The sequence below is a fragment of the Molothrus aeneus genome, chromosome 8, assembly GCF_037042795.1.
Source record: "Molothrus aeneus isolate 106 chromosome 8, BPBGC_Maene_1.0, whole genome shotgun sequence".
NCBI lineage: Eukaryota > Metazoa > Chordata > Aves > Passeriformes > Icteridae > Molothrus > Molothrus aeneus.
Genome location: NC_089653.1, coordinates 1,962,043 through 1,976,666, shown reverse-complemented (window position 1 = coordinate 1,976,666; position 14,624 = coordinate 1,962,043). Strand labels below are relative to the sequence as shown.

The window sequence follows — 14,624 nt, the reverse complement described above, 5'->3', positions numbered from 1 at the left end:
TTTCAGCAAGAGGCTTCCAACCTCTTCTGGAGATTGAATATGCAGGAACTGACTCCTTAAGGGAGGAGGCTGCTTGTCGACAGCCCCAAGAACAGCTTCATGGCCCATTTCTTTTAGTCCAAAAATCTGGCTTCACTGCATTTCTTTTTAGCAACATTATCACATCAAAGGTTTCCTCCGCTTTCAAGAAAGTCCCTCAGCTCTGCCTGAAACTCTTGGAAAGCCCTCTGTAGGGGAAGAAAGACAGGTAGCAAGCTGATTAATTGCAAGCATTGGGATAAGCTCAGAAACAGGCAACAAGGAGGAGAAGTCTACCTGGAAAGTGCGTCTCTTTATGACCGGAGGTGGAGCCAGCCGCACTGAATTGAGGAGAGGCAGCAGCTGAAGAAGATCAAACCAGAAGGTCACAGGGCAAAGGAGGCCATGAGGGCATGGAGAGTCAGAGAGCAGCCAGGGAAAAGACCAGAGAAGAGGGGAACAGAGAGATTGCCATGAAAATGAAGCCTGGCAGGAGAGCAGCGTGGGGCAGGTACCTGCTGGCAGACCTCTGAGCTCCTGGTGCTGCTCACAGGGGCACCCATCAGGGGCCAGCCTGCCAGGCGTGGGGTGCCCACTCTCCATCCCAATGCCCCCACTGCACAGAGCTTTCACAGCTCCCTCTGACTGGAAAGAGAACTGAGCCAGGGGATCTCTGACTCAGCTCTGCTGATCTCCTTAGGAAGTGCTCACTGCAAGGCATCCCTCGCTGGCTCTGCTGGGTGTCCAGCCATGGGACTGTTTCTCTTAACTTATCATCATCATCAGATTTGGGGCATCTATCAGAATTACAATTTCCTCCAAATTTTCCAAGTGCAGTTTTCTAGCTCTCTTACAGGAACCCAGTGTATCTCCAGGCATCTATCAGAATTACAATTTCCTCCAAGTTTTCCAAGCGCAGTTTTCTAGCTCTCTCACAGGAAACCCAGTGTATCTCCAGGTCTCACTCTTCCTCCAGGTGTGGAAGGGAGCAGAGAAAGGCTGGCTGGGGTCAGCACAGAAGTCCTGGCTTGGTTCACTTAACTTGGCACACACAACTACCATGGCCAAGGGACAAAACCAGGCCTTGGAGCTGGACACCTAAGTAGGGCATTGCCCTGGCAGCCTGTGCTTTGTTTTTCCTTGCTCAATAGTATCATCACCTTCTGACTGCTTATAGCCAGGAATGCTGCCTTAGGGCACAAAGCTGACCCGGACACACAGAAATCAAATGCACTAAAGCTCGGGAGCATTTGTTCATCCTTTTGCCGTATCCAGTTTCCACTTGCATGCATGCTGCTGTCACCCTGGCACCCACCACGTCGGCTCCAGGCCCAGGAATGCTGCTCTGGCCTGATCCACTTTCCTGTTCCTATCAGTTTTCCATTGAAGCTGCTCTTGATTTACATAGGGAGAAGTGAGAGAGCCTTTCTGTGCTTGGGCACAAAAACGTGCCCATGTGTGACATTTCCCCACGTGAGCTGTGCACTCAGATCCCAGAGGTGTGCCCACAGGTGTCCCACCACAGAAACCATATGCTTCCAAGGAGCACATTTTATTCCCTTTAGACATTGTACTTCATGTGTGCAGTGAAAGCAAGGATCCAGTCCTGATGCAAAGAGAAGCAGTAACCCAATTTTGCAGCATCATGATTAGGTAGTTGTGTTCAAATGCACTGATCCAGACAGCCACAAGCTCTCACTCCAAAAGCAGTGCTGCTGGAAATTCAGCTGGGTTGATTTTACCCAAAGGCAAACCTCCTTTTTCTAAAAGACAGTGCAGGAGGCCCCTTAGCTCAGGAGAGCCAGCTAGGCTGGCTTTGCCTGGCTGCTTAAGTGCTGAAGGGTATCTGAAATATCATACAGCTTACAGGGAAGCTGAGGGGGGATGCTGGAAAGGATAAGGAGGAAAATGGAGAGAACCAGTCCTCAAAACAGGCAAGACAAGACCCTGCAATGGAGTCAGGTGAGAAGAAATGTGAAGGCACTTCAACCCAGCTCCTGCCCTGTCCCTCTGGGCTCCAATGGGAAGTTTTTTCAGAAGGCAGTGTGCAATATTGGATCTGCAGCCTCGAGGCTTTGCATCAGAACTGGATCCCCTGAGAGCACTACCCACAAACCTTCAGCGTAAGGATCTGGTTAGAGCGCAGGGCTGCAAGTGTGGTACTTAGGTACTCCTGGGAACAGGGAACACACACCACACAAACAGGGTCAGATACACAAACAGCACTTCTGAGAGCCAACACAGCATGGATGGTCCCCCCATTTCCCTGAGTGGCACTTGGCAGCAGCCTGAGGGGCCCTCTCACCCTGAATGGGCAGCACCCATGCATGGGCTCACCCCTCACACCAGTGCAGGCCACACAGACTCATACAGACAAAAAAAATAGGAATCTACAAGAGCCAAGGCACATATTCTAACCTTGTATTTCCTTCCTAAGAAAACAAATATGAAGCAAAACTGAAAGAACATCCCCGGTTTGTCAGGATGCTGGATTTCATTTCCTCACCCAGAACATCTGACAAAGACTCTTATCAAACAGAAAAGCAAGAATAAGTTGCAATTCTGTCAGCAGTGTCACATTTTTGCACCAAGGCCCATCCTAATTTTCATTCAAGGAGGAAGAAAGAGAACTGCACCTTCTGCTGGCTGGTCTGTGCCTCTGGCTCCCTGAACTTGCAGTTCAGGACAGCCTGTCCTTGGGTTGATCTGAGGACACTCACCCTTCCCGTGAGCGTGTCTCAGCCATGAACAACTCATGGGCTTTTTATAATGTTGAGCTTGGTGCCTCATGAGACCAAAAGTATCTCCATGAGAGGCAAGGAAACGCTGCCAGGATGTGAGGCTTTGCACCTACCCTTTTCCTGCAGCTCACCAGCCACCCTACAACCCCGACCCACCAAACCAGTGTGCCTGAGCCCAGGCTATTCCCAGGGATGCACCAGCTCCCTTCCCAGTGCTGCTTTGGGTCCTGCCACTGCTTTTCACCTTGAGCACCGGGGACAGTCAGAGCCAAGGGCTGTAACAGGAACTCAGGACACTGCTTGGGTGACCAGTGTTGTTGGCTTCTTTTTAACATAACAATCGAGTGAGCCGGCTCACTAAATAAACACAGCTGAGCGGCTGTTACTGCACGGGGACTGGCGCTTCCCCACAGCCCCCTTCTCCCTTGCTGCCAGCCCAGCTCTCTCTCCAGTGGCTCTGCTGCTCCAACGCTGCTCCCTCCGGGCCAGGGACCAGAGCCCAGCTGATTATCCAGAGGCCCATCAAAAATAAACAGAAAGCTCTTAAGCTTGTCTCCCTGTACACCCAGATTACAAATTCCAGCCACTTCATATGATGTCGTTCCAATGCATTTCCAGTGGATTTTCAGCACTCTGGTTGTTTTTAGAACTGGTTAAATCCCCTCAAACCCCATGATGTTCTCTCTCCACTCTTGGCTGCAGCACATGCTGGCCAGGCCAAGATGAAGGAGCAGGTGGGGCAACATCCTGGCTTTCATTAAACAGTTGCTGGCATCAACCCTCCCACTCAGCCTCTTCCCTGCAGGCAGATATTCCACCAGGCTTGGGGACCAGCATGGGGACCAGCTCACTGGGGAACTGACAGAGCACCATGGCCAGGCAGTGCAGGGTCACCCTCAGGCAGGGAGCATTCCCTTGTCTCTATGCAGGGATGACACCAGCACAAGGGAGAAGAAAGAGGGAGGAATGATGATAGAGTTTTCCCCAGGTCTTCAAGGAAGACAGCACAGAGGCAGTGCAGCAGCTCATGAGTGGGTGACCTCTACTCCTCCAGAAGCCCCAGGTTTCACAGGGTTTTGGGCTGAGGACCTTCCCCTCTCCAGCACAAGGCACAGGAGGGTTTCCAGGAAGCAGAACTGACAGCAGCTATCTAAGGGTCAGCTCTGGTGGGCAGGAACAGACAGACCGGAGAACCAACATCCCTCCTGGAAAACCTTATCTGCTGCTTTTCTGCGAAACACATCCATCAGCCGAGCACTGCCCCGGGGGCCCAAATGACGCATCTTGTTAATGGAACGATCCCTACCTCCGACAAAAAGCCATTCAAACGAAGGAGGATTAACATGCAGGAAGGCACGGGACAGAGGATAATAACGCTAATGACTTACCCTGTGCGGGTACTCTGCACACTGACCCTGTGAAAGAAGGGGATTAAAAAGGAAAGAGTTTAAACCACAAACAGAGGAGACCAAAATAGGCACGCAGGGTCAGAGCCAGAAGGTGTAAATCATCGTGACTCTATCAGACTCAGTGCAGCTATGCCAATTTGCACCCGATAAGCACCCTGCCTCCTGTCCCCATCCCCTGAGCCCTCTCTCTGCTCTTGGTACTCCTCACTCACAGTCAGATCAAGCAGCACCAAGTCCACCAAGTCCCTTCCTCACTTTTAACAAGGCCCCCACTGAAATTACCTTCTCTCCTTTTTGTCCTGGGGGTCCCTGTAAGAGAAAAGTGATCAAAAAAGGCCTCAGTAAATGAAGGAGTTCGGTGAATGCAAGGGGAAAGAGATTCAGGGGAGAGATACTTACAGGTTGTCCCCTGGGACCTGCAGCACCCTTTAAAGAAACACAGAATTTAACAGGGGATTATTTTCCATTTACAGTGATAAAAAACGTATGGAATAGGTGAAAAACTGAGCTTTTAAAAACAATTGTGAAGAAAATTCCCAAGAGAGATCCGGGTTCCCTTTGTTACTCTGGAGGAGTGAAAAATGCACACATGCTCTGGCTGCACCACGGGGGGGAAAAATTAAAAGGAGAGGGGGAAAATCCTCGGGAAAACACACCCTTATTGTTCCCAGGACCTCAGCTGACAGCATCTCCTCAGCCATGCTCTGGGATGGAACCAGAGGCAGCCAGGACTGAAGCCTGAGCTGGGATTGTGCAACAGGGGAGTGGGGAGGGGGATCTTCAACATGTGCTTGCCAGAGGGCTATGCTGACACTCGGGCTCAAAAAACAGAACTACAGAATTAGCAGAAGAAAACATTCAACACTTCAGTGAGCGAAGGTGACTACAGGGCCTCTCTCTTGACATGCTCATATTTGGGATTTCATTATCAGAGATGTCAAGAGCAACAAGACAGCATTTGGGCTTCCATAAAGTGCAGTCTAAGTTTATCATTTTCAACCAAAAGCATTTTAGTATGATGCACATATGAAACAGAGCTTCAAGAGGGTGGTGGGGGGGGGGGGAACCACATTTAATACAAAAAATATGCTTTTTTTGGTTGTTGTTAGATAAGTTGAAAGCTGCCAGATGGGTTTTCAGAAATCTTTCCATCAACTTTTACTTGTCCTATGAGGCCAACCACAAAAAATGTCAGCTCCCAGAATATATTTAAAGAACATAATTGCTAAGTGCAAGGAAAACACATCCCATGCCTAACTAGAGAGTTGCTGTTGTGACATGATGAATGTGCTAGCCATAATGCAAAAATTACAGACATGCATCCTAGCCCTGCTATTATGAAGTTACAGAATTAGGGATGCAACTAGTGCATCAGCTGAGCTAAGATTGCTACCCTGCCCCTGAGCTTGTTTCCAGCTGAGGCCCAACATCATTGCAAACCAACCCATCACCCACAGACAAACAAATGTATTTTTACCATCTCTCCCTTCTGTCCAGGATGCCCCTGCAAAAGAAAGGAAACACACATCAGCTTTGGCCACTGCAGACTCTAGATGATGCTGATTTAACAGCTTCTGCTGAGTGAAGTGTGTGTCCCCAGAGCAGTACAAGAAAGGTGCTGCCACATCTCTCTTGGGGCTGAAGTTCCCCATGGCAAAACCAGGAAATCAGAAGCCAGAGGTAGGTGCTACCAGCTCCTTCTCCACTGCAGCACTGGAGGAGTGTGGTGGGGAACCTGGCTACATGGCTGCCACATGGAGCTAAGGGTTCATGGAGAAGCAGCTCATTTGTGCCCAGCTCTGAAGGATGGGAAGAACTTGGGTTTCTACTGCAAATCTCTAAGGACAGCATGGAGGTCTCACAGAGTCTTTAGGATCCTTCCCTCCTCTACTGCAGCTCTTTTTGGCGCAGCAGCAAAGGGAAAGAAGCTAAGGCAGAGGGCTGATACCTTGGGGATCTGCTCTGCCTGTCTGATTCTGGGTGGGAATGCCTGCTAAGGCTTCCCCTGCAGCAGCCAGGCTGCTGCACCTGTGAACTGCTAGTTGATAGATTTACCTAGAAAGGAGCAGGCCATACTCTGCCTTCCTTCATCTCCTGACTCCTGTATCTCCCCCAAGGCATCTGTGGCATCCTCCTGCCTGCCAACCTCCTCATTTTCTTTTAATCCATGCATGTGCGTGCCATTGCAAAACAATCCCCTTCAAACACAGGGTGTAACACCCAGGCTGCAGCCCAGTGGGACCAGCAGGAGAGGTGTGACACCCATGCTGTAGCCCAGTGGGACCAGCAGGAGAGGTGTAATAGGCTGTAGCCCAGTGGGACCAGCAGGAGAGGTGTGACACCCATGCTGTAGCCCAGTGGGACCAGCAGGAGAGGTGTAATAGGCTGTAGCCCAGTGGGACCAGCAGGAGAGGTGTGACACCCATGCTGTAGCCCAGTGGGACCAGCAGGAGAGGTGTGACACCCAGGCTGCAGCCCGGCAGGACCAGCAGGAGGCAGGGCAGAAGCCTGCAGGAGTTCTTTGCTTACCGGTTTGCCGTCTAAGCCAATAGGGCCCTGGAATAAAAGAGGAGAAATGATGAGAAATGCTTTGCCCATGGATGGTGTCTGTCCATCTTGTCCCATCTGCCCCAGGAAGCACTATGTGCCACAAGACTGTATGGGCTGGGGTGACGTGAGGTGACTCCCTGCCCTCCTGACCAGTCCTGGTAGGTCCCTGGCTCACTGAGAACCAGCCTAGATTTCAAACTGCTTCGATGTGCTTCAGCTCACTGTCAGCACATTTCAGCAGCAATGCTGGACACAGGAACAGAAACAAGGAGGGATTCATATTCAATTTGCAAAAAAAAATCTCAGAATTTAAAACTTTTCAGTGTTGGGTAAACTAGTTGAATATCAGTAGTTTTCACGAGACTTTGATTTAAAAGGGCACCCACCTTTGGGGGAAAAGGAATTTTTGCAAGTGATAGAATAATAAAAGTGTCTCAGGGAAGAGGTGACACACAGCTCAGCACATGCTGAAGGTACTGTTTGATGAGAAACAGGCTCCCCAGAGCTGTCCCAGCCAGCACTTTCTCATGAGCTGGGCCGATTTGTTTTCTGCTCCTCCAAAAGCCAAAGACCACAAGGGCCTGGAGAGATCTGCTTCTCCTCAGCCCAGGGGCAGCTCACAGCCCCCTGCCACAACAGGCAGAGCAGTGGAGCTCAGGCAGACAGAGGGAGGCTGCCAATTCCTCCCAATTTCCAGGGGTGAGAGTCCCCCCTGCAGACCTGCTCTGGCACGTCCTGGAGCAGCAGCTGAGCTGCCTGGCCAGAGCAGGGATGTGGGGGGTGTTTGTGCTTGCCCCAGGCTTCCTAGCTGTCCAGGATAAATGCATATGAATAAATAGCAACTGTTGGAGCTCTTCAGCAGCCTCAGTGCTTCACAGAGTGCTGCCAGCAACTGGAGGATTGAAATGAAATTTGCTTTGTCCTCTCCTGGGCATTATCTCTGTTCCCTTGCAACTGTGCTGGAGAAGAATTCCCCCTCATGTCCTCTCCCTTTGGCATGACCTGGGTGCTCAGCCCAGCACAGTCCCCAGCTGACCCTCAACAGGCAGGGCCTTTTTTGGATCCCAGGAACTTGCTGCTATTGGAATATCATCTAAAAGCTCAATTAAAGTTGGAATTTCCCCTACCTAGGGGTTGTTTTCTTTGTTTGGGATAGGGGTGTTTCTTAGGATGATTTTCTTTTACTCAACAGATCTGGCTTTAACTATGTTATTTTAACACTTGGGGATTTTTTAAAATTAATTTCCTTTCAGAGTTGTGTGGTTTGGTTTCGTAGGGTTTTTTTTTTTTCCCTAAGTATCGTTTAAAAGAAGAAAAAAAAAGCAGAAAAACAAATGAAGAAAAAAACTGCTTTTTCCAGTGATATCAGATCAGGTCATTGGTTTCAGGAAGAAATGATGAGATACAGCAAGCACTTATGAGGCTTGCTAGTAGTATCACACATCCGTACCTCATAAATTCAGAGTTACACTTACCGGGAATCCAGGAAAACCTCTTGTTCCAGGCTGTCCCTGGGAAGGATGAAACAGAGACAGCACTTTAGAGGAACTCAAATGAATTTTGATGGATCCTAAGTCCCCTCTACAGAGCCTTTCCTCCAGCCTCTGACCAATTATCCTACAATTCCCTGAAGAGATACCCAATTCCCCTCCAAGGGGAAAGTGCCTTGGGAAGGAGGGGAAATCTCTCATCCCCACTCCAATTTGTACAGGGCCAAGAAAAGGCTGGAGCAGCTCCAGTTTGGATTACAGGCAGTTTCCTTTAAGTTTCTACATTAATTAAATGGGTGTCCCTAGCCCATATGTTAGGCTTTTGGAGTATATTCCAGAGGCTGAGCTCATTTTATGGCAGTTCTTGCTGCCATAAACCTGAGATGTTTAATGCAGGGTGATGTTCTATGCAAGACAAGCCTTGCAGGTCACTGGTGTCTAAATACAACCATCCCTCTCCTCCTCCACCCCTCATCTTATATCTCAGCTCATTCATTTTCCTCAGAAATAATTCGGGAGATGATTTTTTCTCCTCTTCTGTTTATTTTATTTTTATCCTCTGAGAGCTAAGACAAAAAGGAGAGTTAGGCTGATGAGAGGAACATGAGCACCATGACTTTTCCCCCTGCCCCTTCCTGGCTAGCTAGCTATGGCTACCAGTTTGGGATCAGGTACAGCAAACACTGGCTTGGGATGTGTTTGGCAGCTTCTTCATCCCCTACTTAAGAACACCAAAAAAAGAGAAAATGTGCTGGCTGTTAATTTTTTGTAGTTCTTCAATTGTGGGGACCTGCGACAAGGTCACAGTTACCATAGCTTTGTTGGTATCCAGGAAAGATACCACTTCATTTAAATTTTTTTCCATCTGTTTAAAAAAGAAAAAGGTCAGGAAGCATATGGTCTATCTGGCCCAGACTCCAGCAGATCTTGAAGCAGTCTCATGTAGACACAAACAGCCGGATGAGGTAAATCCTGTGCCACGCTCATCAGCTGACCACTGTGGCATCCTGCCTACCCTGAAAGCTGGGCTGGGATGCCAAAATGCCCAGCTTCCTTATGTGTTCTCTCATTTGGGGGAAAAAAAAAATGCTTTCTTCAGCAATTTGAGCTACCATGACTGGACTGCTGGAGCCCCACAGGGGTTTCCTGGGATAGAGCTGGGCATAAACAGGGTGCATCTCTGCCTTAACTAGAGTGATCCCATGGGGTGCTGAGGGAAGGGCAAGAAGAAATGGGGCTCCTGGGCTGTGAGGTTGAGGTTTGCCACAGTGAAGCAATAACAATCCTTTGGGAGACATCAGAGTTGCACTGATAGGGAAAACCTTCAGCTTCAGGTAACACCTCCAGGCACCCTCTGTCTGCAGAGAGACTCAGTGAGGGTTTAGCCCTGCAGAGGATGGGCCCAAAGAGCCTCTTTGCAGGGTTTGAGGGATGCCCCCACCACAGAATCCCTCACATTGCACTGAAGAGTTCTGGTTTGCTAGGCAATGCCAGCAGGACCTAATCACATTTGCACTATTTCTTTAGTTCTGCAAAGTTGAACTTGGTCAGCTTTGCTTTGCAAGATACACACAAAACCACCTGGCCCTGTTGGCCAGTGACCAGGAGGGAAGATAGGCTATAAATTAAAGGATCTGTCCACTGCTGGCTTCTGAAAAGGCAAGAAGCAAGAAGAGCCTAGCCAGAATTCTGGTTCCCTGTTGGACACCTCCCTGACAAAAAGTGCTAAAAAAAGAATTAGGGAGAAAACCTGGAAATGGTGCAATTTGGCTTCCTCTGTAGACTACAGACTGCTGCTTCTTTCTCCTTGGAGGACAGCAGAATGATTTGCACGGTATCACGCCAAGACAACAGTTCAGCAGCGAGCGATTCCAAGAGACTGTTTTTGTTGGGTGGCTGGTTTTCCTTGTCTCCTTTTTAAAATGTTGATTGTATGAAGTATGTAATCCTGGGAGCTGCCAAATCATGGAGGCCGTCTGTTTCTGCCACTATTGGTGCACTGTCCCTCTCTGGGAAGGAGTTAAGCAGCTCTGAGCTCCGGCAAAAACTTTAACCTCCAAACAAAAATCTGGAAACTATTTGTCATCCCACATCTTTCCGAGTGGCCCCTTGGCCAGGGTTTCCGTGTTTGTCTTCAGTGCTCAGCCATCCTTTTGACCTATCACCAGCTCCCCAGGAAACTGGATCATCTTCACAGTAGGCTTTGCAGGGGGAAAGTGTGGAGTTGGGCTGGTCCTGGTACCTCAGGGCTTTGACTGGTGTAGGCAAAACCCCATTTTTGATATCATTTGCCACCTAATTTTTCTGCTGCTTTAAAGATGCAACGTGTTCTGCACTTTTCCAAACAGCAGCAAAGCAGACAAAATTGTCCTGCAGCCCAGGCACGTGTCCTTCAATAAAACTGTCTCCTTTGCAGGACCTACATGGACAGGACCTGATGGCTTTTCTCTCTGATTACTATAATTACACTGTTCAGAAGGCTGAGAGCCAAAGCTTGTGAGAAACAGCAAAAACAACTGGGCGCTTACCCTCCAAAATCTGCTGTTTGTGGAGCAGGGTGGTCTTGCTCAGAGCTTGGCTTGAGAGACTTGCCAGCCCCTCTTCTTTGCCTGGACATGTGGCCAGGGACCATCTGCTAGGCATAAAGCACTTGGGGAGACCCATTTGGGTGCTGGGCTTTGGTTCTGTCGCTTCTCAAACTGCAGCATCCCCGGCAGGTGGGCCTGGGGACCAGCAAAGCTGGTTTTTATTAGAAACACTTGTCATGAGGCTTCTGGGAAGTTAATTGGAAAGCCAGATGTAGCCAAGTGTTTGCATTGCCTGGGTCTGTCTCACTTGACCTCAGCTGTGAAACAAAGGCTGCCAGCAGCCCATCCTCTCTGCAGGTCAAGGACGGTGCTCTTCACAGGTTAATCAAAATCGGAAGTGCCCACCGGGAGGGAGAGAATTGAATCTCCAGGTCTTTTTTCATGGAAATCTCTGGTGGAGGCTGTGCAGGGATGGAGTGGAGAGGTCTGGCTGCACCCACACAAAAGCAGAGGCTTGATGGCTGAGCCACAGTGCAAGAAGCATCCAGCATTTAGGGCACGTAAACACTCCAACCCTTCATCCTGGTCTTTTTTTATGACCCTGCCCTTGCAAAAAGTTTTGTCTGGCTGACTTGTTGCACCTTGTAGAGACACTTTTACTGGAAGAGAGTGCAAAATCCTGCCTTTTCTCAGCCAGATAAGCAGCAACCATGCTGACAAAGAGCTTCCAAGATTTTTAGGAACAACTACCTCTGAACTACCCTTTGTCTTTGTGAGCTCCTCAGTCACTGGCTTAGCTCTGATTCTGCCCATCAGTAAAATCAGGGGGCTTGTTCCCTGCTGATTAAACCAAAGGCTGAAATCAGCCAGGCAAAGGGCAAATTTTCTCCAAAAGTGATAGAAGCCCTGCAAAAAGGAAATATGCTTCTTCCTTTCAAATGCAGGTCTTTGGTTTCCTTGCCAAGGGAAGGCTTCCTCATTTGTTCAGCAATATGAGCTATAATTTCATTATATATAGTATATAATAGCAGTATAAAACCAAGGCTGGCTCAGCATGGGAACCACATTATACAGGGTTTTTGCTCTTTCCAGCTGATGCTGAGTCTTAATGCCCCTCCTAAGGCTTTCCCAGTAACTTGCCCACATCCTGCATCAGACAAAAATAGAGAGAAAAGTCACTTACGGGTGGACCACGGGGCCCAATGATGGACATGCCAGCTTCTCCTGGAGCACCCTGCAGAGAGACAAAGCAGAGGAAAAAGGGTGAAAATAGGAGAGGAAAGACAAAGACAACTATATTCCTGTCAAGACTGGAGTTAAATGTGGGTGCTTTAGGTGTGAGATGTTCAGGGTTCATGGGGCAGCTGCTGTTCTGCCTCCCCCAGCTCCTGCCTGACACTTTGGGAAAAAAGATGTTCTTGAGAGCTGCTCAGATGTGCCAGAAAATGGAAGCTGCACAGCAAGGAGAAGTATAAACACATAAAACACTTTCTGGCAAAACAGATGTTCTGCCCCATTGCAAGTGTGAAAGATGGCCTGAAACTCTTTCTGTTTCCTTCCTGTAAGTTCCAGGAGGATTCTGTCCTGCAGAAGAAAGAAAAAAAGGGATGTGCTGGGCTCCAGGGAAAGGGGAGCTGCAGGCAGCTCATTTGGTTGCCTCCAGAAATGCCTCGCTTGTGTACTTCTCAAACTCAGTTGAGATGTGGACGAAACAAAGCAAAGTGCTTGCTGGAAAAGGAAACAGCTGCCTCTCCAACTGCCAGCCACCCACAGCGTGTGATGGGCAGGACATGGTCACTCTCTTTGGAAACATGATGGATTCCTGAGAGGCAGCTCCAGAAGTGCCCAGGGCTGAGGAGCTTTGGGACAGAGCATCCCATAAACCAAGCAGCCTGCAAGAAAGCAAAGCACTCTGAAAAACAAAGCTGTGGACTGCCAAAGACTTAGGGCTCTCAGGGAGGCCTTTGGGGCAGCAGGGGAAATTAGCAGTGATTTTTTTCCCCATTGTTTGTTTGTGTCTATCTGCTGTCCCTTCATGGAAACTTTGGCCAGAAACAAATGCAAGGATATGCAGAGAAAAAAGCAGAATGGCTTCAGGTGGGAAATTCTGGTCTGCTGGATGTTGGTTGGCTCCAATGAGCAAACAGTGAACACAAGGATGAAGAATCTCTATCCTACTTTCCCCTTCCTTGTTGTGTTTTTCTCTCTATTATGAAGAGGAGCAAATGGGTCTGGTATGGTACTGCATAGATGACCTTCCTTGTCAGGTAAATATCCTTACCTTTCCTAGTTTCTACACATTGTTATTTAATTATTCACAAATCCCAAACACCTCCATTACCCTGCTCTCCCAGGTGGGAAGTACTCACAGCTCTGGGGAAAATATACTAACACTGAAATGCCAAAAACAGGCCAGCAGTAGGATCACTTTGTAAACCAGAACTTCTTTGTGGGTACAAATCTCACTCACTGCACAGCAAACAGTCTGTGAGATGGTGTCCCACAGACCATCAGCTTTCCTCAGGAGGAAAAGGTCCCACCATGTCAGAAATAGGAGTGTGCCCTGCCACTTTATTCCTTGCTCCCACCTGCACCAGGGATCAGGCTAACCTGGGAGGTAGAGGGGAGCTGCAGGTTGGTTGGGGCAAGCAGAACTGCCAGAGGGGGAGAAAGTCAATGGTTAAAATCCAGGAAGCCTTGAAGGAAGCCCTGCATGTGCCCACTGGCTCTTATGCTGTTAGTAAATTGTCATAAACAAGAAACACAGCATCTTTGGAGGCTGAGTGGCCTGGAAGGAATTTGGGAAATATACTTGCACTGACACGGAAGATGGGGCAGCCCAGGGGTGTGGAAGCCCAAAGCTGGCTGCAGTGGCCATGACTGTGACAGGGGAGCTTGGGCTGGCCTAGAAGAGGACAGTTTGGGGGTGCTAGAGGCTACAAGGAGCTGACTCACCTTCTCTCCAGATTGCCCCTTTAGTCCCTGGGTCAGTGGCAGCCGTCACAGCCACATGCAAGAGGGTGCAGGGAAGAGAGAGAGAAAGGAGAGACACAAACACAGGCGTCAGCGGCAAAGGCACGCTCTGCCCCCCACAACCCTGGCTATGGGGCTGCCACCAGCAGGGTGGCCTCAGCTCCTGCCCCACTCCTCTTCCCCATCCTCGCCATGGGATGCCTGAGCAAGGAGCAGCTCCAAAATCCAGCACTCAGCCAGGCAGGGGATGGCCCCCTTTGCTCAGGGCAGCTGCCAGTGGCAAGCAGGGGTGCGTGTTAGGAAACCCAGGGTTAGCAAGCCCAGCTGGTGCACCAGGTGACAGCGGGAGACACCCAAACAGGGGGATGCTGAACCAGAGGAGGGCCTGCATAGGACAGCAGGTGAAATGGAAACACCTCCCCAGCATGTACGTGGCTTGCAGGGCTGCTCACCCTGCTGAGACCAGGGGAGCCCCTCAGGTGTGGAGCTCAGGGAGAGTAGTTTTGCTCAAACTGACAAGGATTATGCTGAAATCCACCCCCAAATCCTGGGGGTTGGAAGAGAATGGGAAGGATAAGGCACACAAAAGAGGGTTTGACTTACCGGCCGCCCAGGGATTCCCATCGCACCTTTGTCCCCCTGGCAATTAAGGCAAAAATCAGAGGTAATTGGTAACTGGTCAAAACAAGGTTATAAAACAGCACAACTGAACTAAGCCACAGCAGCAGCTTCACACTGTGGTGCAAGTGTCCAGGGATTTTGAGAGGGAGAGGGTTAAAGTGTAAAATGTGTGTGCATGTGCCCGAACCTGCCTTTAGCATGTGTGAGCCACCAGTTCATTTCCACATATGACAAACCCACACATCTCACAACAGAAATTATGTACAGCAATTTAGGCAGCAAAAGGAGGACAGG

At 49.4% G+C, this 14,624-nt stretch overlaps 1 protein-coding gene across 1 annotated transcript in view; it reads right to left on the bottom strand.

Moving 5' to 3' along the window:
• The window catches only part of COL13A1 (collagen type XIII alpha 1 chain), a 54,015-nt gene extending 39,673 nt beyond the window's left edge, over window positions 1-14,342 (bottom strand). The window contains exons 1-10 of the mRNA XM_066554309.1: window positions 14,313-14,342; window positions 13,692-13,718; window positions 11,920-11,970; window positions 8,194-8,229; window positions 6,698-6,724; window positions 5,646-5,672; window positions 4,568-4,594; window positions 4,451-4,477; window positions 4,148-4,174; window positions 316-381 (exon numbers count right to left, since the gene is read on the bottom strand). Of these exons, the coding sequence (XP_066410406.1) occupies window positions 316-381; window positions 4,148-4,174; window positions 4,451-4,477; window positions 4,568-4,594; window positions 5,646-5,672; window positions 6,698-6,724; window positions 8,194-8,229; window positions 11,920-11,970; window positions 13,692-13,718; window positions 14,313-14,333 (336 nt within the window). The 5' untranslated portion in view covers window positions 14,334-14,342. The remainder of the gene's footprint in view (window positions 1-315; window positions 382-4,147; window positions 4,175-4,450; window positions 4,478-4,567; window positions 4,595-5,645; window positions 5,673-6,697; window positions 6,725-8,193; window positions 8,230-11,919; window positions 11,971-13,691; window positions 13,719-14,312) is intronic.
• Between the last annotated feature and the right edge of the window lie 282 nt (window positions 14,343-14,624).